Source organism: Ambystoma mexicanum, chromosome 6p (genome assembly GCF_040938575.1).
Source record: "Ambystoma mexicanum isolate Mex_15411 chromosome 6p, UKY_AmexF1_1, whole genome shotgun sequence".
Lineage (NCBI taxonomy): Eukaryota > Metazoa > Chordata > Amphibia > Caudata > Ambystomatidae > Ambystoma > Ambystoma mexicanum.
Window position 1 is genome coordinate 361405542 of NC_090935.1, and position 18196 is coordinate 361423737.

Here is an 18196-nt window from a genome sequence, read left to right on the forward strand (position 1 = left end):
TGTTTTGCAAATTGAGCTTGGGCCACATAAAAATATAGTTCAAAATCAGGAGCCGCTATACCGCCGTGGAGTACGACTCAGCCATCTTCTCCCAGCTAATCCTAGCGGTTTTTCCATTCCAGAGGAACGTCACCACTATGGACCGGAGCCTGGTGAAAAAGGTCCTTCCCGGCCATATGGGAATGTTGACAAACAGATAAAGAAGCTTAGGAAGGATTATCATTTTGAGAACCGCCACCCTGCCATGTAGAGATATCGGCAACCTCCCCCACATCTGGAGTTTCGTGCTGATGGTCTGTAGTGTAGTCTCGTAGTTGTCTTGGTATAGCGTGTTCCCTTCCCTGGACACCAGAATCCCCAGATACCCAATACGTTGATCCGACCATTTAAGTCCATGCAAGATTTCGGGGCACTCAGTGGATGGTGTGAGTGGAAAGATCTCAGATTTGGCACCGTTCACAGTATATCCCGAATAGGCCGCAAAGTTTTTTACTTCCGTCATTATGGGTGCTATGTTTTTTTCGGCTTCTCGGATGTATAATAGTGTGTCATTGGCATATAATGAGATTAATTGAATGGACCCCTTTATGTTTATGCCCTTGTCCGTGTGTCTCAACCTCACCGCAACTGCCATGGGTTCTATAGTCAGTGCAAACAGCAGGGGTGAGAACGGACAGCCCTGTCTGGTGCCCTTGCCTAACAAGAACAGGCTCGAGATGGTTTTATTAGTCAGAACTCGCGCCCCGGGTTCAGTGTCTAGTAGTTTCACATACCTAATAAAGTTAGGGCCGACCCCAAATGCCCCAAGGACCGCAATAAGGTAGACCCAGGACACCGAATCAAAGGCTTTCTCTGCGTCTAAGGAGATTGCAGCTGCGCTTCTCTTGGGGTCTATTTGTGCCATTAAGCCAAAGAGTCTACGGAGATTTAGGGATGTGGACCTGGTAGGGATAAACCCGTTCTGATCGGGATGGACCAGCGCGGGAACTGCCGGCAATAGTCTATTGGCCATTACTTTTGCAAATATTTTGGCGTCAGTATTTATGAGTGACAGGGGTCTATAGGACGACACATCTTGTGGTGGTCGTCGTGGCTTGGGGAGCACTGTGATCACTGCTTCCCTCAGAGATGGCGGCATTATCTTGCATTCAAGGGATTCCTCCCACACCTGTAGAAGTACCGGGACGATCTCTTCTCGGAATTCTTTATAAAATTCCGCCCCTATACCATCTGATCCCGGTGCCTTCCCTGGTGTCAACATTTTAACAGCTTCAGTGACCCCTTCTGCCGATATCGGCTGATCTAACGCTGCGCGTTCAGCCTCTGGGAGTTGGGGCAGACTAAGGGTTGCAAGATAGTCCTTAATGTCCGCAGGGACTTTTTATCTTGGTTAGAATAAAGTTTAGTATAAAACTTGACAAATTCTTTATTTATCTCATCTTCCCCTAGAAGTACCTCCCCTTGTTCTGTCTGTATACTGGTAATTTGATTAGGGGGTTTATTACACTTAAGCAGATTAGAGAGTGTTCTGCCCACTTTGTTACCTTCGCCGTATCTACGTGCCCGCATAGGGGCCGCCGCATATTGCAGTTCCCTAGTAGCCAGTTTATCAAAGTTTTGCAGGTGCGTATGTATGTCTGCTAACAGGTCCCTGTTCTGTGTCCGGGTATAATCTCCCTCCAATACACCCAATTTATTTTCGATGTCTGCTAGTTCAGAGCGCACGGCCCTCAACATGCCAACAGACTTGGATAACAGCACTCTTCTGACCCATAATTTAAAGGATTCCCAAACAGTGGAGCATTCAGCCACCGTTCCCATATTGTTGGAAAAAAAATCTGCTATCTCCGTATGTAATGTTTCCACCAACCCAGGGTCTTCCAGCATTCCACTCGGCATTCTCCACCTCGCAGCTGGACAGGGGGCATTCTGAATCTTTAATTCTATCAGCACTGGGGAATGGTCTGAAAATGTATGGGGCAAGATTTCGCATTTCAGCAACATAGAGGACATAACCGATGTGACAAACCAATAATCTATCCTGGACTCAGAATCGTGGACCGAGGAGTAATACGTATATCGCCTGTCCCCAGGGTGCATTGTACCCCAGGTGTCCATCATTGACAATTGACCCAGGATATATCCATGTTCCTCCCCCATGTCGTCTAGACTTCCGGCCTGGGCCTGTTGTTTTGTGCCTGCCTGCCCCATCTGGGAGGAAGAGGTATAGAGGTCTCAATGTACTGCGTGGCTTCAGCCGTGGACTCGAAGAAGTGCGCTCTCCCCGCATGTTGTATTCTCATCTTGGCCGGAAACATCAAGGCATATGGCACTTGGCAGTCTTTAAGAAGTCTTTTAATCGGGTCATAGGATCTTCTACTGGCCTGGACCCCGGCAGAAAAATCTGGGTAAATATGAATACAGTTCCCGTCGTGATGTAGTGTCCCAGCCTCTCTCGCCCTGCGTAGTATCGTGTCTCTGTCCCTATAATTGAGGAGCCTCGCGATTATCGTGCGTGGAAGCGCTCCTGGTTTAGGGTGCGGGGCCAATGTGCGGTGCGCCCTTTCCACAAGGAAATGTTCTGAGAATGCCTACGGGCCAAATAAGGTTTTGAGTAGTGTTTCCAGCTGCTTTTCCATCTGGCCCTTGCCAAATGATTCTGCCACTCCCACCACGCGGATGTTGTTTCGTCTTGATCGCGATTCCAGATCCTCACACATGTTTTGTATTTTGGACATGGCCTCTTTGAGTTGGTTGATATCTCTGCTACGGTGAGCAATGGAATCCTCATTAGTGCTTATTCTGTTCTCAGTTTCAGTGACACGTGCACTTTCTTTTTCGACCCTTGCTTTAAGTGAGCCTATGGTGGACACTATGTCGTCCAACTTGATGTTAACCACCCGGAACCCATTTTGCACTATTGTCGTTAGCCTGTCCTCTTGTTCCTCGCCCTCAGCGCACAGGGTTTCATTTGCACTAGTACATGCCTCTGAAGCCATGGCCTGAGTTTTGCCGCCTGTGTAGGCATCCATAGGGCCCTTCCTCCTGCTGCCGGGGGTTTTGCCCGTCTTCCCAGATTTCTGCAGGTCGCTCATTTTGTATTCGGGTTTACACCGCTTTGTGATATTGTCTTTAACCCCCTCTCACCCCCGATACTTGTTGTGCTTAGATGCGGGTATTGGCTGAGGTAGTGTAGTATTGGAGCCAGAAAGAAAGAGAAACGGGGGGTGGGGGAGTCCAGGGGAGCAAGGGGTATCCGTCTCCAATGGATTGTGTCCTCCCACGTATATTTCAACAGAGGTAATGAGTAAGGAGTAGTTCTGTGTCCTCCAGGGTATATCTGCCCACAGATGTCAATAAGAGCAGGCCTGCAGGGGGATTGTAGGCAGGACATCTGCAGCCAGCAGCTCCCCGATGACCTCACACCCCCACCAGACCCCTTAGCGTAGTCTCATTGGTGTCATCACCTCGGGGGGAGGGGATCCCGAGGCCCAGCAGGCAGGAATTTACTGGATGGGCGCCCCAAGTCAGTCACGCCAGGCCAAGACGGCCCGTAACACGCGGCCCGGGGCCCGGCAATACAGAAAGAGACACACCTCAGGATGTAGCGGCCAAATGGAGGAATCTGGCCGACCGCGAACCGCTGCTCAGCCGCGGAGGCGGGCGGGGGGGCCGAGGCCGTATCACACGTGTGGCCTAGATGTATGGGCGCCCTCCCCCCGCTCGCTGCACCGCCGCCTCCTTACTTTGTTTCGGAGCGTCTCCTCCGCTCCATGCGTCTCCGGCCTTGCGCCGTTCGCCCCGCCTGGGCTCCAGCAACCACAGGGCCATGGCACAGCTCCGGCGCCCTGCTTCCCAAGGGCCCGCGGCACCGTCCCACGCTGAGGCGAAGGCTCAGCGAACCGCCAGAGCGCAAGCCCCGACCACCATGGCCTCACTCTCCCTCCGAACCGCGGCCTCCAGCTGCCGCACCGTGGAGCCCTGGGGGCAGATTGCGTCGCCGGCAGGGGCCGGGCAAGGATCAGTTGGGGATAACTCCGGGCAGCGCCCTCGCAGCTGTATAGGATTTTCACGGGGTATGGACGGGTACTCAGGAGCTCAGAATCAAGCAGCCATTTTCGATGTGCGCAACAGCGCCCCCCCCCCCCTAAAATATAGTTTTTATTAACATTTTTTAAGGTTATCACAACAAACATGTCATTTCAAACCAATGCCATTCTCAGAAAAAGAAAACATTCGAAAAATAACCCTCCCCCCACTCCCCTAGCCAGTGAACAGGTGTCAATGTCAAGCTTATCTTGCAGGAATGCATTATGCATTCTTCGAGTTCGGACTATCGAGTAGATTGGTGTACACAAAGTCTAGGGCTCAACCTAGCAGCACCACCCGGGAGGGGAGTGTGCCTTATACAACAGATACCTAGTAGGTCCTCCATTTCCACTGAACTTCAAACCCAAACAGGCCAGCCGTTGATGGGCTCAACCCTCAGATCGATCGCTCATACTTTTCAAAGAAGGGAAGCCAAAGTTCCTCAATATTGGATCTGGATTCATCCAGGACGTGGGTTAAAAATTCTAATTCATATATCGTCCGCACCTTCATTACCCATTACTTCTCATCAGGCATGTGCGGATTCCTCCACTTCTGGGCCAAGCAGCACCTGGCCGCTAAGAGCATGACCTGCAACATGTGGCCCTGGGTGTCCTCCTGGTCATCGCCCACCTCAATAACAAACAGCAGCAACCAGGGACAGAGGGGCCTAGAGACACCATCCACCCCCTTAACACATGATAGGACCTCTTCCCAGTATGACTGCACCCTCGGGCAAGACCACCACATGTGTATGTAGTCCCCTTTTTTCTTTTTGCATTTCCAGCAGTGTGGGTCGTAGCCCGGACTCATCCTGGCTATCAACTGTGGGGGGTAGTGCCACCTGTGTAAAATCTTGAGGGCCTGGTGTCTGTACTGGGGGGAGGTTGTAGAGCGATGGGCCCGGATGCACATTTTGGTCCACCTTTTGTCATCTATTGCCGTGCCCAAATCTTTTTCCCATTGTACTCTTGCTGGCAGTGGATCCCTGGGTATCGAAAGCAGGAGGAGTTTGTACAAACGAGATATGACCACCCTGGAGGCCCGTGTGGAGATGATCGCTTTCTCGAAGTCCGCGAGTTCACTCCTGAGCGTGTCCCCCCATGAGGGTTCAGAGAGGACTCCCTTCAATTGGAGATAGCCAAAAGGTGAAAGCTTGCCCAGCCCCAGGGCCTCCTCCAGGTCCAGGAGGGGCATGAAGGAGCCACCTACCCACAGGTGGCACGCCCTAAAAAGGCCCGCCTCATACCACTTCTGATACGCGGCCGGCTCCGCAATCTTAGCTATGAATGGTGGCGCCCAGATGCAACTTAGTGGGGAAGGCCAGGTTGTGAGCCATCTGTAGTAACCCCCCTCCTTCCAGACAGACCACAGGACACCCAGTACTGGATGATCTAAAACACGCCTGGGGATGTGCGCTCTGGGGACCCACAACCACTCATCTACCGTGACCGGGGCAAGCAACCTATTGTCCAGTGCTACCCACTGCTTTTGTGTCCCAGGGTTGAAGTGGTCAACCAGAATCCTTAGTTGGGAGGCCCTATAGTATGTATCGAAGTCCGGGAATCCCACCCGCCATCTTCCTTAGGTCTCGTTAGGACATCGTAGGAGATCCTGTGTTTTTTCCCTTTCCAGAGGAACCTGAGTAGGGTGCGCTTCATGGACTGTAGGAACATGGCCGGGACCTGGGTGGGGAGCATCTGGAAGAGGAATAGGAATTTGGGAAGTACCACCATCTTGATCAGGTTGAGTCGTGCCATCCACGAGAACCCCGAGACCGCCCACCTCTCTATATCTCTTTTGACCTCCGTCCACAAAGGGGTGAAATTACTCGAGAAGAGGTCCTTCGGGTCCGGTGTTATTTGGATTCCCAAGTGCCGGAATCCCTCTCTCTGCAGTTGAAAGGGAAGGCCCTCCACATACTCCCTCTCGGTGTCCGGTAGTCGACCTCCCATAAAAGCCACAGATTTACCCAGGTTGACCCTGTACCCCGAGAGGCTCCCGTAACGCTCCAGTGCCCGCAACACATGAGGAACTGTCAGTGTCGGTTTGGTAACATAGAGGAGAGCGTCATCGGCGAACAGGCTGATCTTGTGGTGGGAGCCGCCCATCTGTACTCCAGTGATAGCCTCGTTGTTACGCACCGAGATCGCCCAGGGTTCCATGACAAGGACGTATATCAGGGGGGATAGTGGACAGCCCTGTCACGTGCCCCGCTCTAGGGGAACGGCTTCCGATTCCATCCCGTTAACAGCCACCCTAGCCGTGGGGGCTGAATATAGTGCAGCCATCCATCCCAACCATCTCTGGCCCATCCCTATTGCCGAGAGGACCTCCCCCATGAAGGCCCAACTCACCCGGTCGAAGGCCTTTTCTGCGTCTAGGGAGAGCAGGAGGAGCCCCTCGTTCCGGGTTTCCCTTGAAAGCAACACATGGAGGGTTTTGCGCATATTGTCCGAGGCTTGTCTGTGTAATATAAAGCCCGACTGGTCTGGATGGACCAGGCGGGGCAGGCATCTCTCTAGGCGAGTGGCCAGGATCCTGGCAAATATTTTAGCATCTAGGTTTAAAAGGGAGATGGGTATATAGGAGCCGCGCTCTGTGGGGTCTTTCCCTGGCTTGGGGATCACCGAGATGAGGGCCTGTAGGAATGTGGGGGGGATTGTCTCTTTGTTACGAATGTGGTTGAACAATTTGGCTAAGGGTTCTGTCAGAATGGGTTGGAATTGTTTATAAAAATCAGCCTTGTATCCATCACCTCCGGGGGACTTCCCTGCTTTAAGTCTCTTGATGGCTGCCTCCACCTCCTCCGCCGTTATGTCCCCCTCCAAGCCCTGCAGCTCGGCCTCCGTTAAGCAGGGTGGCCGGTGTTCTTCCAGATAAGCCCGGATCTCCTCCAGCGATTCCCCCTCCTGTTTTGTGTACAGGTCCCTATTGAAAGTTGCGAAGGAGCCCACTATCTCTGCCTTTCTGTTGAGAGCCCTGCCCTCCCCATCTTTAATAGGTCCGACCCTCCTCTCAAGTCTACAACCCCTAGCTCTACGTGCCAATAGGGTCCCCACCCTGTCCCCCTTATTGTAGTACCGTTGTCGAGTGTATCTCAACTTCTTGATCACCTCCCCAATGAGGACCATGTGCAGAGCCTGACGTTTTTTGCGCATTTCCGATAGGAGGGACTCCTTATCAACCCCCTACTGGGTGAGCCTGCCCTGCAGGCTCTTGAGTTCAGCCTGTATCTTGGCCTCAATGAGCCCTCTCTCCCGTTTGCACCTAGACCCCTCGGCTATAAGGGGACCACGGAAGGTGACCTTCGCCGCCTCCCACACTATCGCCATATCCATCTCCCCATCGTCATTTGTCTCAAAATATGCCTCCATTTCGCCTCTGAGGAATTCCCTAAAGACTGGGTCCCTTAGGAGAGTGTCATTACACCTCCATCTGGCTGACCAGGGGGACAAGGGAAGCGACCAGTCCGCCACCAGAAGCTCGTGATTGGACCACGTTATTGCCTCGACCTTCGGAGCTGTAGCCACCGCGCTCCCCTCTTTGGAAGTCAAGAGGAAATCGATTCTGGTGTAGGTGTGGGGGGGGAAAGAATGTATATCCCCCGGGCTCCGGGTGTCGTTCGCCAGACGTCCTCCCAGTAGTGTTCCCTCAGCAGGGTCTGGAGCGTTAGGTTGTCCTTGGTGATACCTTTTGGTTCAGTCACCCGTGCCGTCCACAAGTCCAGCCTGGGGTCCAAAATGAGATTGAAGTCCCCCCCAGTATCATGGCCCCTTCAGCCCATTCATCCATTACCCCCAGAATCTGGGTTAGGAAACCTATCTGGCCCGAGTTGGGAGCATAGAGGGTGGCCAGGGTTATGCGTTCCCCTTCATATGTACCCTTGATCCCCAGGAACCTCCCCCCAAAGCCTCTCTTGGTCTCTGTGTTGGTGAGATGGAGTGGCTTACTCAGGAGAATCCCCACACCTTCCTTCTTCGAGCTCCTGTGGGAGGCCCAGAAGTTGGCACCGATGTCCTTCCCCCTGATGGGTGATTCCCTCCCCTGTCTGTAATGGGTTTCTTGGAGGAACAGCACCATCAACTGCTGTTTGCGGAACATGTTACTGGTCAAGGACCTCTTGTTTGGTGAATTGAGGCCCTTGACATTGTGCCTATCTTGCCTTCAACCATTATCGTCTAGGTGCTCCGCCTCTAGATTCACCGTAGTGTAATGCTTGCGTATGGCACGTTGAAAAATATAGGATTCCTGTTCAAGTTGGCTAGTTCCCCCACCCCCCGTGGACCCCTCTAAACGTTCCCATTTTGGCCTCGATGATGGTCGTTCTCTCCCCCTCCCCCCTGCTCCTTTCCCCCTCCCCCCATCTTGAGGCGTTCGTCCATGTCACCCTATCTTTCTCGGGGACGGTCAACGAACCACCAAGGACTCTACCCCAGCTCCGGGTAGTGTAAGCATGTAGATAACCCATTCTCTGTTAAACCAGAATGAACGCGTGTGAACCTTCAAACAAAACTCATGAGACGTAACTCTGTTCCCGTGGTCCCCCGTGTCCCCAGGCACAGGCCCGACACGGAGGTCCATCGAACCAATCAACCAACATTGTAAAAAGTTACAGTCACTTCAGGAGATTCTCAGAGGCCGATGATGGGTGCCTGGTTTTTTGGAACTTGCGTGCCCCCTTAACCTTGGTCTTGCCGCTAGGTTGACCCAGTCTGTTGGGGCCCCGCGGTGGGTTCCTGGCCTCAACCCCCACTCTGCCGGACGGGCCTGCACGATCTCCCATCAAGTTGTCGGTGGCCCGCACAATGTCCTCCTCCGTCACCAGGTGGTGTCTTTCCCCCGACCACTCAAATGCCAGGTAGAAGGGGTGCCCCCAGCGGTATCTGACCCCCTTACCTTGCAACCATCTGGTTAGGGCCCCGCATTTCTTTCTCATTGCGAGGGTGAGGGCGGAAAGGTCCTGGTAGATTGCCACCTTAGAGTCTCCGTATTGGATATCACTGAGTTTCCTCGCCTTCTCCAGGGTCCTGGCTTTGTCTCTGTAGTAGTGTAGTCGAGCCAGCACCGACCTCGGGCCCCTGCCACCGCCGCCGGCTCGATGCAACCCATCGAATTTAATCTCGATGTCGGCCTCCTCCCCCATGACGATTCTTAAGATGTCATGGACTTTGCCCTCCAGTGCCTGCGGGCTCTCCCCTTCGGATTCCACAGGCCAAAAATGTGCAAGTTGTTCCTCCTCTCCCTGTTCTCCATGTCGTCCACCTTGAACCATAGTTCCTCCTCCCTACGGTGTACCTCCTGGAACCTGGCCTCCATTTGCGTCTCCAGGATCGCCGTGGATAGCTGGTTGTTCTCGACTCCCTCCATGTGATCCTCCAGGGTGGTGACCCTGGTGTTAAGGTCTGCCAACTTAGCACCCATGTCGGTTCGAATCCCACGTATCTCCTCAAAAATCATCTGGATGTTATTTTGGATGGCCCCCAGGTCGGGAGGCGGCACCGACGGAGACCCGGCGGCCATTTTGTCCCCTCCAGCCACAAACTGATACTTGGAGAGGGCCTCCTTCCAGCTCATGGGGTGTTGGTTGCAGCTGAATTTGTGGGGAGGGATGCCGGATGGGGGGGCACCTATGGTTGTGCCAGCCGAATAACTCGAGGGGTTCAGCGCCGGTGGAGTGGCGGCCTATACACAAAGTCCCAGCCCGAGGGCCTCTCACCTGGCGTGTCTCTTCTCCAGTACCCTCTCCAGCATCCCCAGCCGGGTTCGGTGTGGGTGCGCTCCCGCGACGGCCCGGGCTAGGGAGTTCTGGCGTGCAGTTGGGTGGGCCTGATATACCCTGTGGGTGGGTGGGGTGTCAGGGTGATGCGGTGCTCGTGCGGCACCTCCAGTGTCTTCGTTCAATGTCGAGCACGGCCTTGTGCCGGTTCTGCGCCACCTCGGCCCCACTGCGGATGGGGTACCAGGGCCCCCTGGGTCTGGTGGAGCCTCCAAGGTCCCCGACCTCCGACCTCACCTCGCTCCGAGTAGGTACTCCTTCAGTAAGTGTCACCGCTCCTGTGTTCTGCTGCGGCCTCGGCGAGCCTTGGCGCGCACCGCCTGCGTGCTGTTCAGGACCGCGGGGGGAGGGGCCGTGGGGACCCTGGACGGTCAAACTCAGTCTGTGGGCTATGTCGAATCTCCTGGTTTGGACCCCCTGGATGGGCAGGGGTTCACACGGCCTTTCTTGCGATGCTTGCGAGAGATGGGCACCTTCTTCCTGCTAAACTCCGCCAAATTCCCGGGGCTGGGTGCGGAGCTGTCGGCTCAGGCGGCCATCTTGCCTGCGCCCCCTGGTGGCCTCCCAGCCTTTTATTTGTTGGCTGAGAGGAGTGGGGCTTGAGCCATCCCTTCTTCGCCAGAGCTGCCATGTCCTTCTGCAGCGGGATGCCAAATCTGGATTTCGCTTTAATGGCGAGTACTTCCGCCAGTAGTCTTGACTCCAGCAGCTCCTTCTGGGGCTGAGATATGCCCAGGTATTCAGCTAGGCCAGCAATCCTATTGTGGAAGGCTCTTGCCGAAGAAGGCGTGTTCTGCTCCTCCTTGTTGGTGTCATGTTGGTCACCTGTGCTAGAAAGGGTTCCTGGGTCTGCAGGGGTTAGTTCTGCTGCTGGAGTTGGCCCAGGTGCTGGAACTGGGGGTGTAAGCGCTGCCACCGGAACTACCCAACGGTGGTGGTGGAGGTACAGGCTGCGCAGGCACCGGCTGAGGTGGTGGTATGTGAGGTAGCATCGCCTGAATTATGCCTTTAAGGATGTTCCCCATCTGCAGGGACCACATAAAGGTCAAAAAGGTTTTCTGGTAAAAAGACGCATAGCCATATCTTGGAAACTAAGACGTGCCCCCCCGATATATGGTATGGCGGAATGAATTTGAGTAATGGTCCCTGGCTGAAACTATGATCTGGCTTTGATCTTTCAGCAGGGACACCAGTGTGTCTGATAATTTTGATACTTGGAACGCCCTTGTTCTTGCAATGTTCCATCCATCGGATGATATGCCACCTTGAGCACCACAACCACTGTTTAAGCTGTAACATTACATTTGTTCAATTATCTCGCCCTGACCTGAAATTTCCAGTCCAATCCGGGCATGAAAGGTTTATCGGATACCTGTTTACCATATTTCTGAATCACTGCCTAGCTATGGGCCTGCCCTCAGAATATGTACACTGTCCAAGCATTATTTACTCCCTTTTGGAGTTGTTAATGTTTCATTTTGTTCATAATTTGTTGCTAATCTTGCGGACTGATTCGACATCTGGTAAAATGGCACCGGTACTCAATTTGCTTGTACTGATTGGCTGAATTGTTTGCCTTATCTGGCATTGCACTGTACGATACTGTGTCGATAATGTCCTTAAAAAATGTATAATAAAAAAATTTAAATAATAAAATAAGGGTCAAAAACTTAGAAACGATCCTTTCAAGCGGGCTAGGTGGAGTAGAGGCCTATTATCTTCACCCACCTTGCCCTCATGGTACTGTGCTTTAACTGTGAAGGTCGGGTATGAAGTGGCCTATGTAACTGGAGTCATAGGACCCCAATCCGACTTGGCCATAGGCTCGTGCCTTTGTGGTTCGCCCTGTTGGCGGGCTTCTGTCCTGGGCGCCATCTTGTCTGCACGTGCCACTATTGTGTCTGTGTCTTCCGCAAGTGGGACCGTGAATGATGCAGGCCTGGGCTCGGCCTGCATGCCTAAACGCATCAATTCTGACCCTGCACCTAAGGCGTGGGTCTGGTAGGCAGTTGGCCCTCGGCCATTGGGCCGGTAATGCTGTCTGCGCTGCATGTAGGCGCCCCCTTAGCTGAGCCCCTCAGGATGTGTCCCAGTAACAGAGCCAGTAGGCTCATCGGGGGCAAAACCGGTAGGGCCCTTAAACCCCTTGGCTGTTAAACCGGTAGTTAAAAAAGCCTCTGTGTCCTTGCTGTCAGTGCAAGTGTCCGACTGACCCCTCCCGTCAGCAGGCTTCCCCAGGAAGGAGTCGCCCCTGCGGGTGCTTTTGAGAAGAGTATGCTTATCTTCTTGGTCTTCCTGCGGACGTATTCCTTAATGCTCTCCGGCGGAGTCCTGGAGGACAGCACTCTCCACCGCGCAAGCTGGTTTCTGGGGGACCGGGGCGTGAGAGCTTTGCTTGCTGAACGTGTTCTTCTCCAAGGCACCAGAGGCAGAGCGCGTGCCGATCTGAGGTGGGACAGGAACCATCGCACAACGGGCACCTGCTGAAGCTAGCCCTGGTCGATATACACCGGGGACAGACTAGGGCACCGGTGGAATTTGAAAAAAGCACATAGAATTACGAGGCTTGAGGCCTGACCCATGAGTGTTTGCGAAATCGGTCTGCTCCCGTCAACGTGGAAGAGAGGACTGAGGTGTGGCACATGCTCCCCAGCACACGTAAACATTTAAAGGGAAAGTGTTATTTTCTGGTGAAAAAAGTTCTGTTTCCATGCCTAGCGAGGGACGCTGTTAGGCAAGATTGTATGCAGTACCCTTGGGGTGCACCACAACAACCCTGACCTAGATGTAATAGGAACCCAACCTTTTGTATAAGCTTGTACTACACAGATTGGTAGCGTGTTGAGCAGCCAGGCTTATCTCAAGAGGGGTCAATGTGAGCTGTAGGGGAGTTACACAGAGATTCAAAGTAACAAGCATTCAAATACACTCTTACACACAATGTTTCTTGAATAAACAATTATTAATTTATTTATCAGTCAGTTAGAGTAAGCCTTCTTCAGAAGGGAGCAATATAAAAGCAACATACAAATACACTTCAAAAACGGTAGTTTCTAAATCAGTAAAGACCCTTTTGGGATGGCCCACTGTCACAACCTACACCCTCAGGTGACTTCAATAGCTAGGCTGCTGGGGACATTAATATCTTACTGTTTGCATTTCGAATACTTTTGGAAGGTAGTCAAAGAAAAGGTTATTAGAACACACAAGAGATCACAAATATTCTTAAGCAGGCAAATACTTTTGGATCCCCTAAGCAGAGTCATTCAGTGCTACAGGCTAAACCAAAGTAAATGGGCAAAAGTCTTATATAGGCTGAAGCACTTCTGGTAGGTAAGAAGAAAAGTCTTTGCACAATGTTTTAGAAGTCTTTGAAGAAAAGAGGGCCACAAGCTGTTTAGACTTCTGAGTAGTAGAAGATGCAAGCAGCTCTACCATGAGAGGTAAGTTCTCTCAGACTTTACAGTACCTTTGTAGTGAAGAAAAAGTGCAGCAGATGACGCCTGTTCCTGTGCAGCTCCGCAGATCTCACTGTTCCTGGGCCTCAGTCATGGGGACAAGAGGGAGGACTTCTGGGGACTCCTGCTCTGCAATGGGACTGTCACCGCTCGTAACCGGCAATCTTTCCAACAAGTGGCACTTCAGTGTTTCAGCTCCACGGGACTACCGTAAATAGCAATACTGCGGTTTCTGGCTGTCGAGATGGACTTTAATTGCTTCTGGGGGTCCCGCACTCAGTTGAGGGGGCTCAGGCTTGGTCAGTCCTGCTTCCGGGGTGTCTGCAGGATCTTCCTGGAGCTCTTGGCCAACTTAAAAGCAACGCACACAATCTGGTGTTCCTCTCCCAGGTGTTTCGGTTTCCAGCAGCAACTCTGTGGAAATGCAGCCAGTTCCCAGAGAATGTCCAGATGGCTTACTTTGGAGTTGATTGGTCCCACCAACTCAAGAGGAGAAGTCGTCCTTGCAGCTGCTTCTCTGTCGATAAAATTTGGAGTTTCAGCACAGCAGCAGGGCTTCACCGGGCAAACCAACGGTCCAGGAGTTGCAGCCGTCGTCCTCTTCAAGTTCTTCTTTGGTTCCTTCGTCCAGTGGTCAACTCTGCCTTCCAAGCCAAAAGGCTCGCCTTTTATTCAGTTCTCTCCCATTCATTCCAGCCTAGCTGTCACTCACCCAGCAGGGTGGCTGTCCTTGCCGGACAGTCAGCCGGCCAATCATCACAAAGTGCACTTGGGACACTCGGGCGCCAGAGGCGGTCTTCACTCCTGAAGCCCACCAAAGGCAAATGAACAAAGAGACCAAACTGGGTTTGGCGCGCTGAGTAAATCTCAAGAAGGACCTTTCCACAAAGAAATGGCGAAAAAAGAAGGCCGGGGCCATTTTGACAAAAATGGCACCCTTGGGTGCTTTACTGCAGCTGCGAACGCAGCCTGTGGTAAATGCACACCACGGTAGTTAAAAGTAAACCACTGCCACCAGCCATTCAGTGCAAGAAGGGTAACATAAAAATGTTCCATGAGAAGCTAGACAAAGCGGATACTAAGTAAAGCACCCTATTGTAAGATAGTGTGTGCTGGGTCTAGAGAGTTACAAATGTAAGTAAAGTAGTTCATCAAAGAGAAGGTATTTAAAACTTTGGGAAATTTGAAAGACCTCCCTGTGTCACTACTCACTGCACTGAAGGTGCTCTGTGACACAATGTAAAATATGATGCCTATGGAGTTTGTTAGATTCCACAACCAAAAGCAACACAGTGTTTAAAATCACATTAAAATACATGGGGAAAAGGGTCTCACTCTCTCCAGGTTAAAAAAATAAAGTCCTCAAAATCCAGCAAAGTTGCTGGGGGTCTCTAAATAGGGAGGAATTAGCAAATTTCTGAGAATTCTCCCTATCAGACGCCTTCACAGGATGGAGGAAAGGGGATGGGCTGTAGGAGTATGACCACAATATTCTGTTGCAACGCCTGGAACAAGCAAGACTGACGGGCCCTACTCTGGCCTGGTTTTCTTCGTTCTTGAAGGACCGCACGCAGATGGATGCACCCTCCACGCCAATTCTCTGTGGGGTGCTGCAGGGTTTATCCCTGCCAACCTTACTTATTAAAGCCTGCCTAGCTGAGATGCCTAGCTGAGATCGGCCGCTGGATGTCCCAGAATTGGCTGAAACTTAATGGCAAAGAAAACGGAGGTAATGATAGCTGGCTGCACTGATGACCACTCTTTCTGGCTCACCGATTTCTTGCCCGACTCTCTGGGACCTTGTTCCTCCCCTAGTCCCTCTGTTAAGAGCTTGGGGGTTAAACTCCCCCCTTCAGTATCTAGAGAGGGACAGATCGCGGCCGTGTGCACGTTGGGTTTTGGCAAACTGAGATTGCTCAAAAAAGTATTGCCGTTTGTGCCTCCGCACAAACATGGTCACTGCCTCGATAAAGGGCGCGGTAGATTACTGTAACAGCATTTCTCTGAGCCAAACGGAATTTCTGGTCCATCAACTTCAAATTCTCCAAAATGTCACTGCACGCCTGGCTTTGAATGCCTCTAGTAGATCCTCTGCTTTGCTGCTACTGGCCAAACTGCACTGGCTCCCCGTCAAAAGTCGGAGAATGTCGGATAGAGGTCGGATAATGTCAGATAGAAATCGGATAATGTTTAAGATACTCTGCATGACGTGTTCTTTCATACAGGGCCCTCTTTTCTTCAATCTAAACTGAGCCACTATCTCCCTACTCATTCCCCGAGATCATCCTCTGCCAGCTTGTTGGAAGTGCCCCACTTTCGTAAAGCCCAATCGGGAGGACGCTCTTTCTCAGCCTTTCTGAGAGAGATTCCAGACCATTTGGGCTTCTGCAGAGCACTCAAGGCATTTCTTTTTAAAGAAGCTGCAAGTGCTTTCCTGTGGGTTTCCCCGTCGGTCGCTCTGATGTTTTTTCCTTACCGGATCGGTAGCGCCCATACGCCTTTTGGCCTTGATTCGTGCTTAATACATTATTTTACATTACATTTCACCAGTGTAAGGTCTGAGACCCTAACACAAGCAAATTGTGCCTTCAAGGAAAGCATCCTTGTCGCAGTGGTGAGCATAAGTGCACTGAAACCCTGAGAAGATTTGGAACTTTGCTGATACAAAGAGAGAGTGGCAAAATAAACATCAAGTTGAAAGATACGGAAAAGAACTCCAGAAGGGAGTCATTTGCATGGTGAACAAACATAAGTCCTTTTGAATATACTCAAGAGACGCCAGGGCAAGGGGGTCATTCCCCCTGGTTTTGTTGTTAACTATATTGAAGTGTGTGGACCAATACCAGGAGAAGGGAAGCATTCTCCTGGTCCCGAAGGTGGAGCAGTATGAAGGTTTTGCTGGAACCACAAGCCAGGGGAAGGGAGTCATTCATCACCCGATCACCAGGAGAAGAGTAATTCTCCTGGAGAAGGAACTTTCTGTCAGATTATTCTTTAGTTGTAGTGTAAGGGATAGAAGTAGGTTGTGGAAGGTGGAGTGTGATTTTGACAGACATTCTGACAGATCCTTTAGTATTGTTTTGAGGCAGAGAAACCCCTCTTAGAATATAGGGAGGGTTTCTCTTTACTATAAATATAGGTTTTTAGCAACCACAATGCCAGCTTTGTCCCAGTTTGCTTCTTCGAGATACTTACCCAAAACATCAAGAAAAGGGTTTAACTTGCAAGTGTGAAATAGAAGTATTTTTGGCAGGAACTACCTGAAGAACTTCGGTGAGGGGGATAGCTCAGGAGCAATGTGTTTGTCTTGGAAGCAAGACAATGCAGCACAACAAAGCTTCGAATCCCGATCCTGCACTTAGAAACCAATTTCTGGTATTAAGTGCGTTATAAAAGAACAATTATAATTATAACCTGAGGTGGATGGTACGCTTCTTCTGCTTTATGACTTGGTTGAGGGGGGTCTTTGTGTGTCTAGGTTATATGAGAGGTTGCTTTTCTGCCTACATAGTGGGACCATAGAGTACAGGTTTTATGGGAAGAAGACCTCAATATACATATGTAGGAAGCAGAATGGGGAAATGTTCTATTATATATACAGAAAGTGTCCAGAAATACCCAACAGAGTACTCCAACTGTTTATTCTCCACAGCACGTACATGACTCCATATAAGATAGCTCAGTTCTCCAGATCGTCATCCCCCTGCTACCCCTGCTGTGGTGATGATAAATGTGATTTGATACATATGTTTTGGTCTTGCCCAGTACTGAGGCAATTTTGGTCTACAATTCGGGTGAAAGTTGAAGCAGCGAGGATAAATAGATTTGCCTACCCGCCTGAGGCGTGCCTGCTGGGCATACATCCCCGTCTGAAGGCTACTAGGCAGCTGACCAAATTACTCAACTTAGCTTGTATGGTGGCAAAGCACAGAATCAACATGGCGTGAAAAGCTGTTGCAGGGCCACAAATTAGGGCTTGGTGGAAAGATCTTAGACTTTGGTCTGTAGCTGAAAGAAAGGTATGTTATATGTATGCACATAGGGGAATGCAAGAGGGGTGACTGACAATATATTGGCGTGTAACTCCCTTATACAGACTCTGTTCTATCCCTCTGATGATATGCCGCCTTGAAACCTTGGATATATTGTGTTTTTGTTGTTATATTACATTGCTGTTGCTGATCAGGCTTCCCCGGAATTTAATGTGGTTTGGGGTTGGATTTTTTTATTTGAAACAGGGGTCGATGGCAAGCAGTGTTTTGTATTTCGTATAATATTTTTATGTTTTGCGAACATTAAGGTGTTGGAATGATGTAATTTCTGCTGTAACACTGTTGCATTTAAATACCAATACTTTTTTTTATTTTAACTAAATGTTACCTGTATTAGAAATACTCTGATGACGTTGTCTTCCAAGTCCGTCGCAGAGAGGTGTATGCTTTTTCTGTTTGCCTTCTCAATCTTCATTTGAGCCCACAACTTAGTGTTGAAAATCAATCTTAAACTGCCATGGTTTCGCATCACTAAAATAAGAATCAACCAGAAGTTACTTCAGTAATTAAAAATCATCTCTTTGGGTTCACAGAAGCTTTGAGGCCATTTTGCATCATTTGTTTAACTTAAATTGCAAAAGGCAAAATAATTTCCGTCAAAGATATTCAAAGCATTAAATTTGTGCGGGCTATTTCTGAGATAAAGCAGTTTACTAATGTTGCTGGCCCACACAACTCCCACATCCCACTCCATGCTAAACTGGGATTACTGAAAGCCAAGCTTTCTGTCAATTATAAGACATGTTGCCTTCGACATACGTTACTTTTCTTATCCACACTTAGAAATCCATGCAGTAGGCAGAGACTTACAAACCGTG

General features: G+C 50.8%; 1 protein-coding gene across 3 annotated transcripts in view; it reads right to left on the reverse strand.

Moving 5' to 3' along the window:
• RANBP3L (RAN binding protein 3 like) overlaps window positions 1–18196 on the reverse strand; it is a 235833-nt gene that overhangs the window by 43921 nt on the left and 173716 nt on the right. For all 3 annotated transcript variants that reach the window (XM_069627137.1, XM_069627138.1, XM_069627139.1), the window contains one exon: window positions 17707–17849. In XM_069627137.1, the coding sequence (XP_069483238.1) occupies window positions 17707–17849 (143 nt within the window). The remainder of the gene's footprint in view (window positions 1–17706; window positions 17850–18196) is intronic.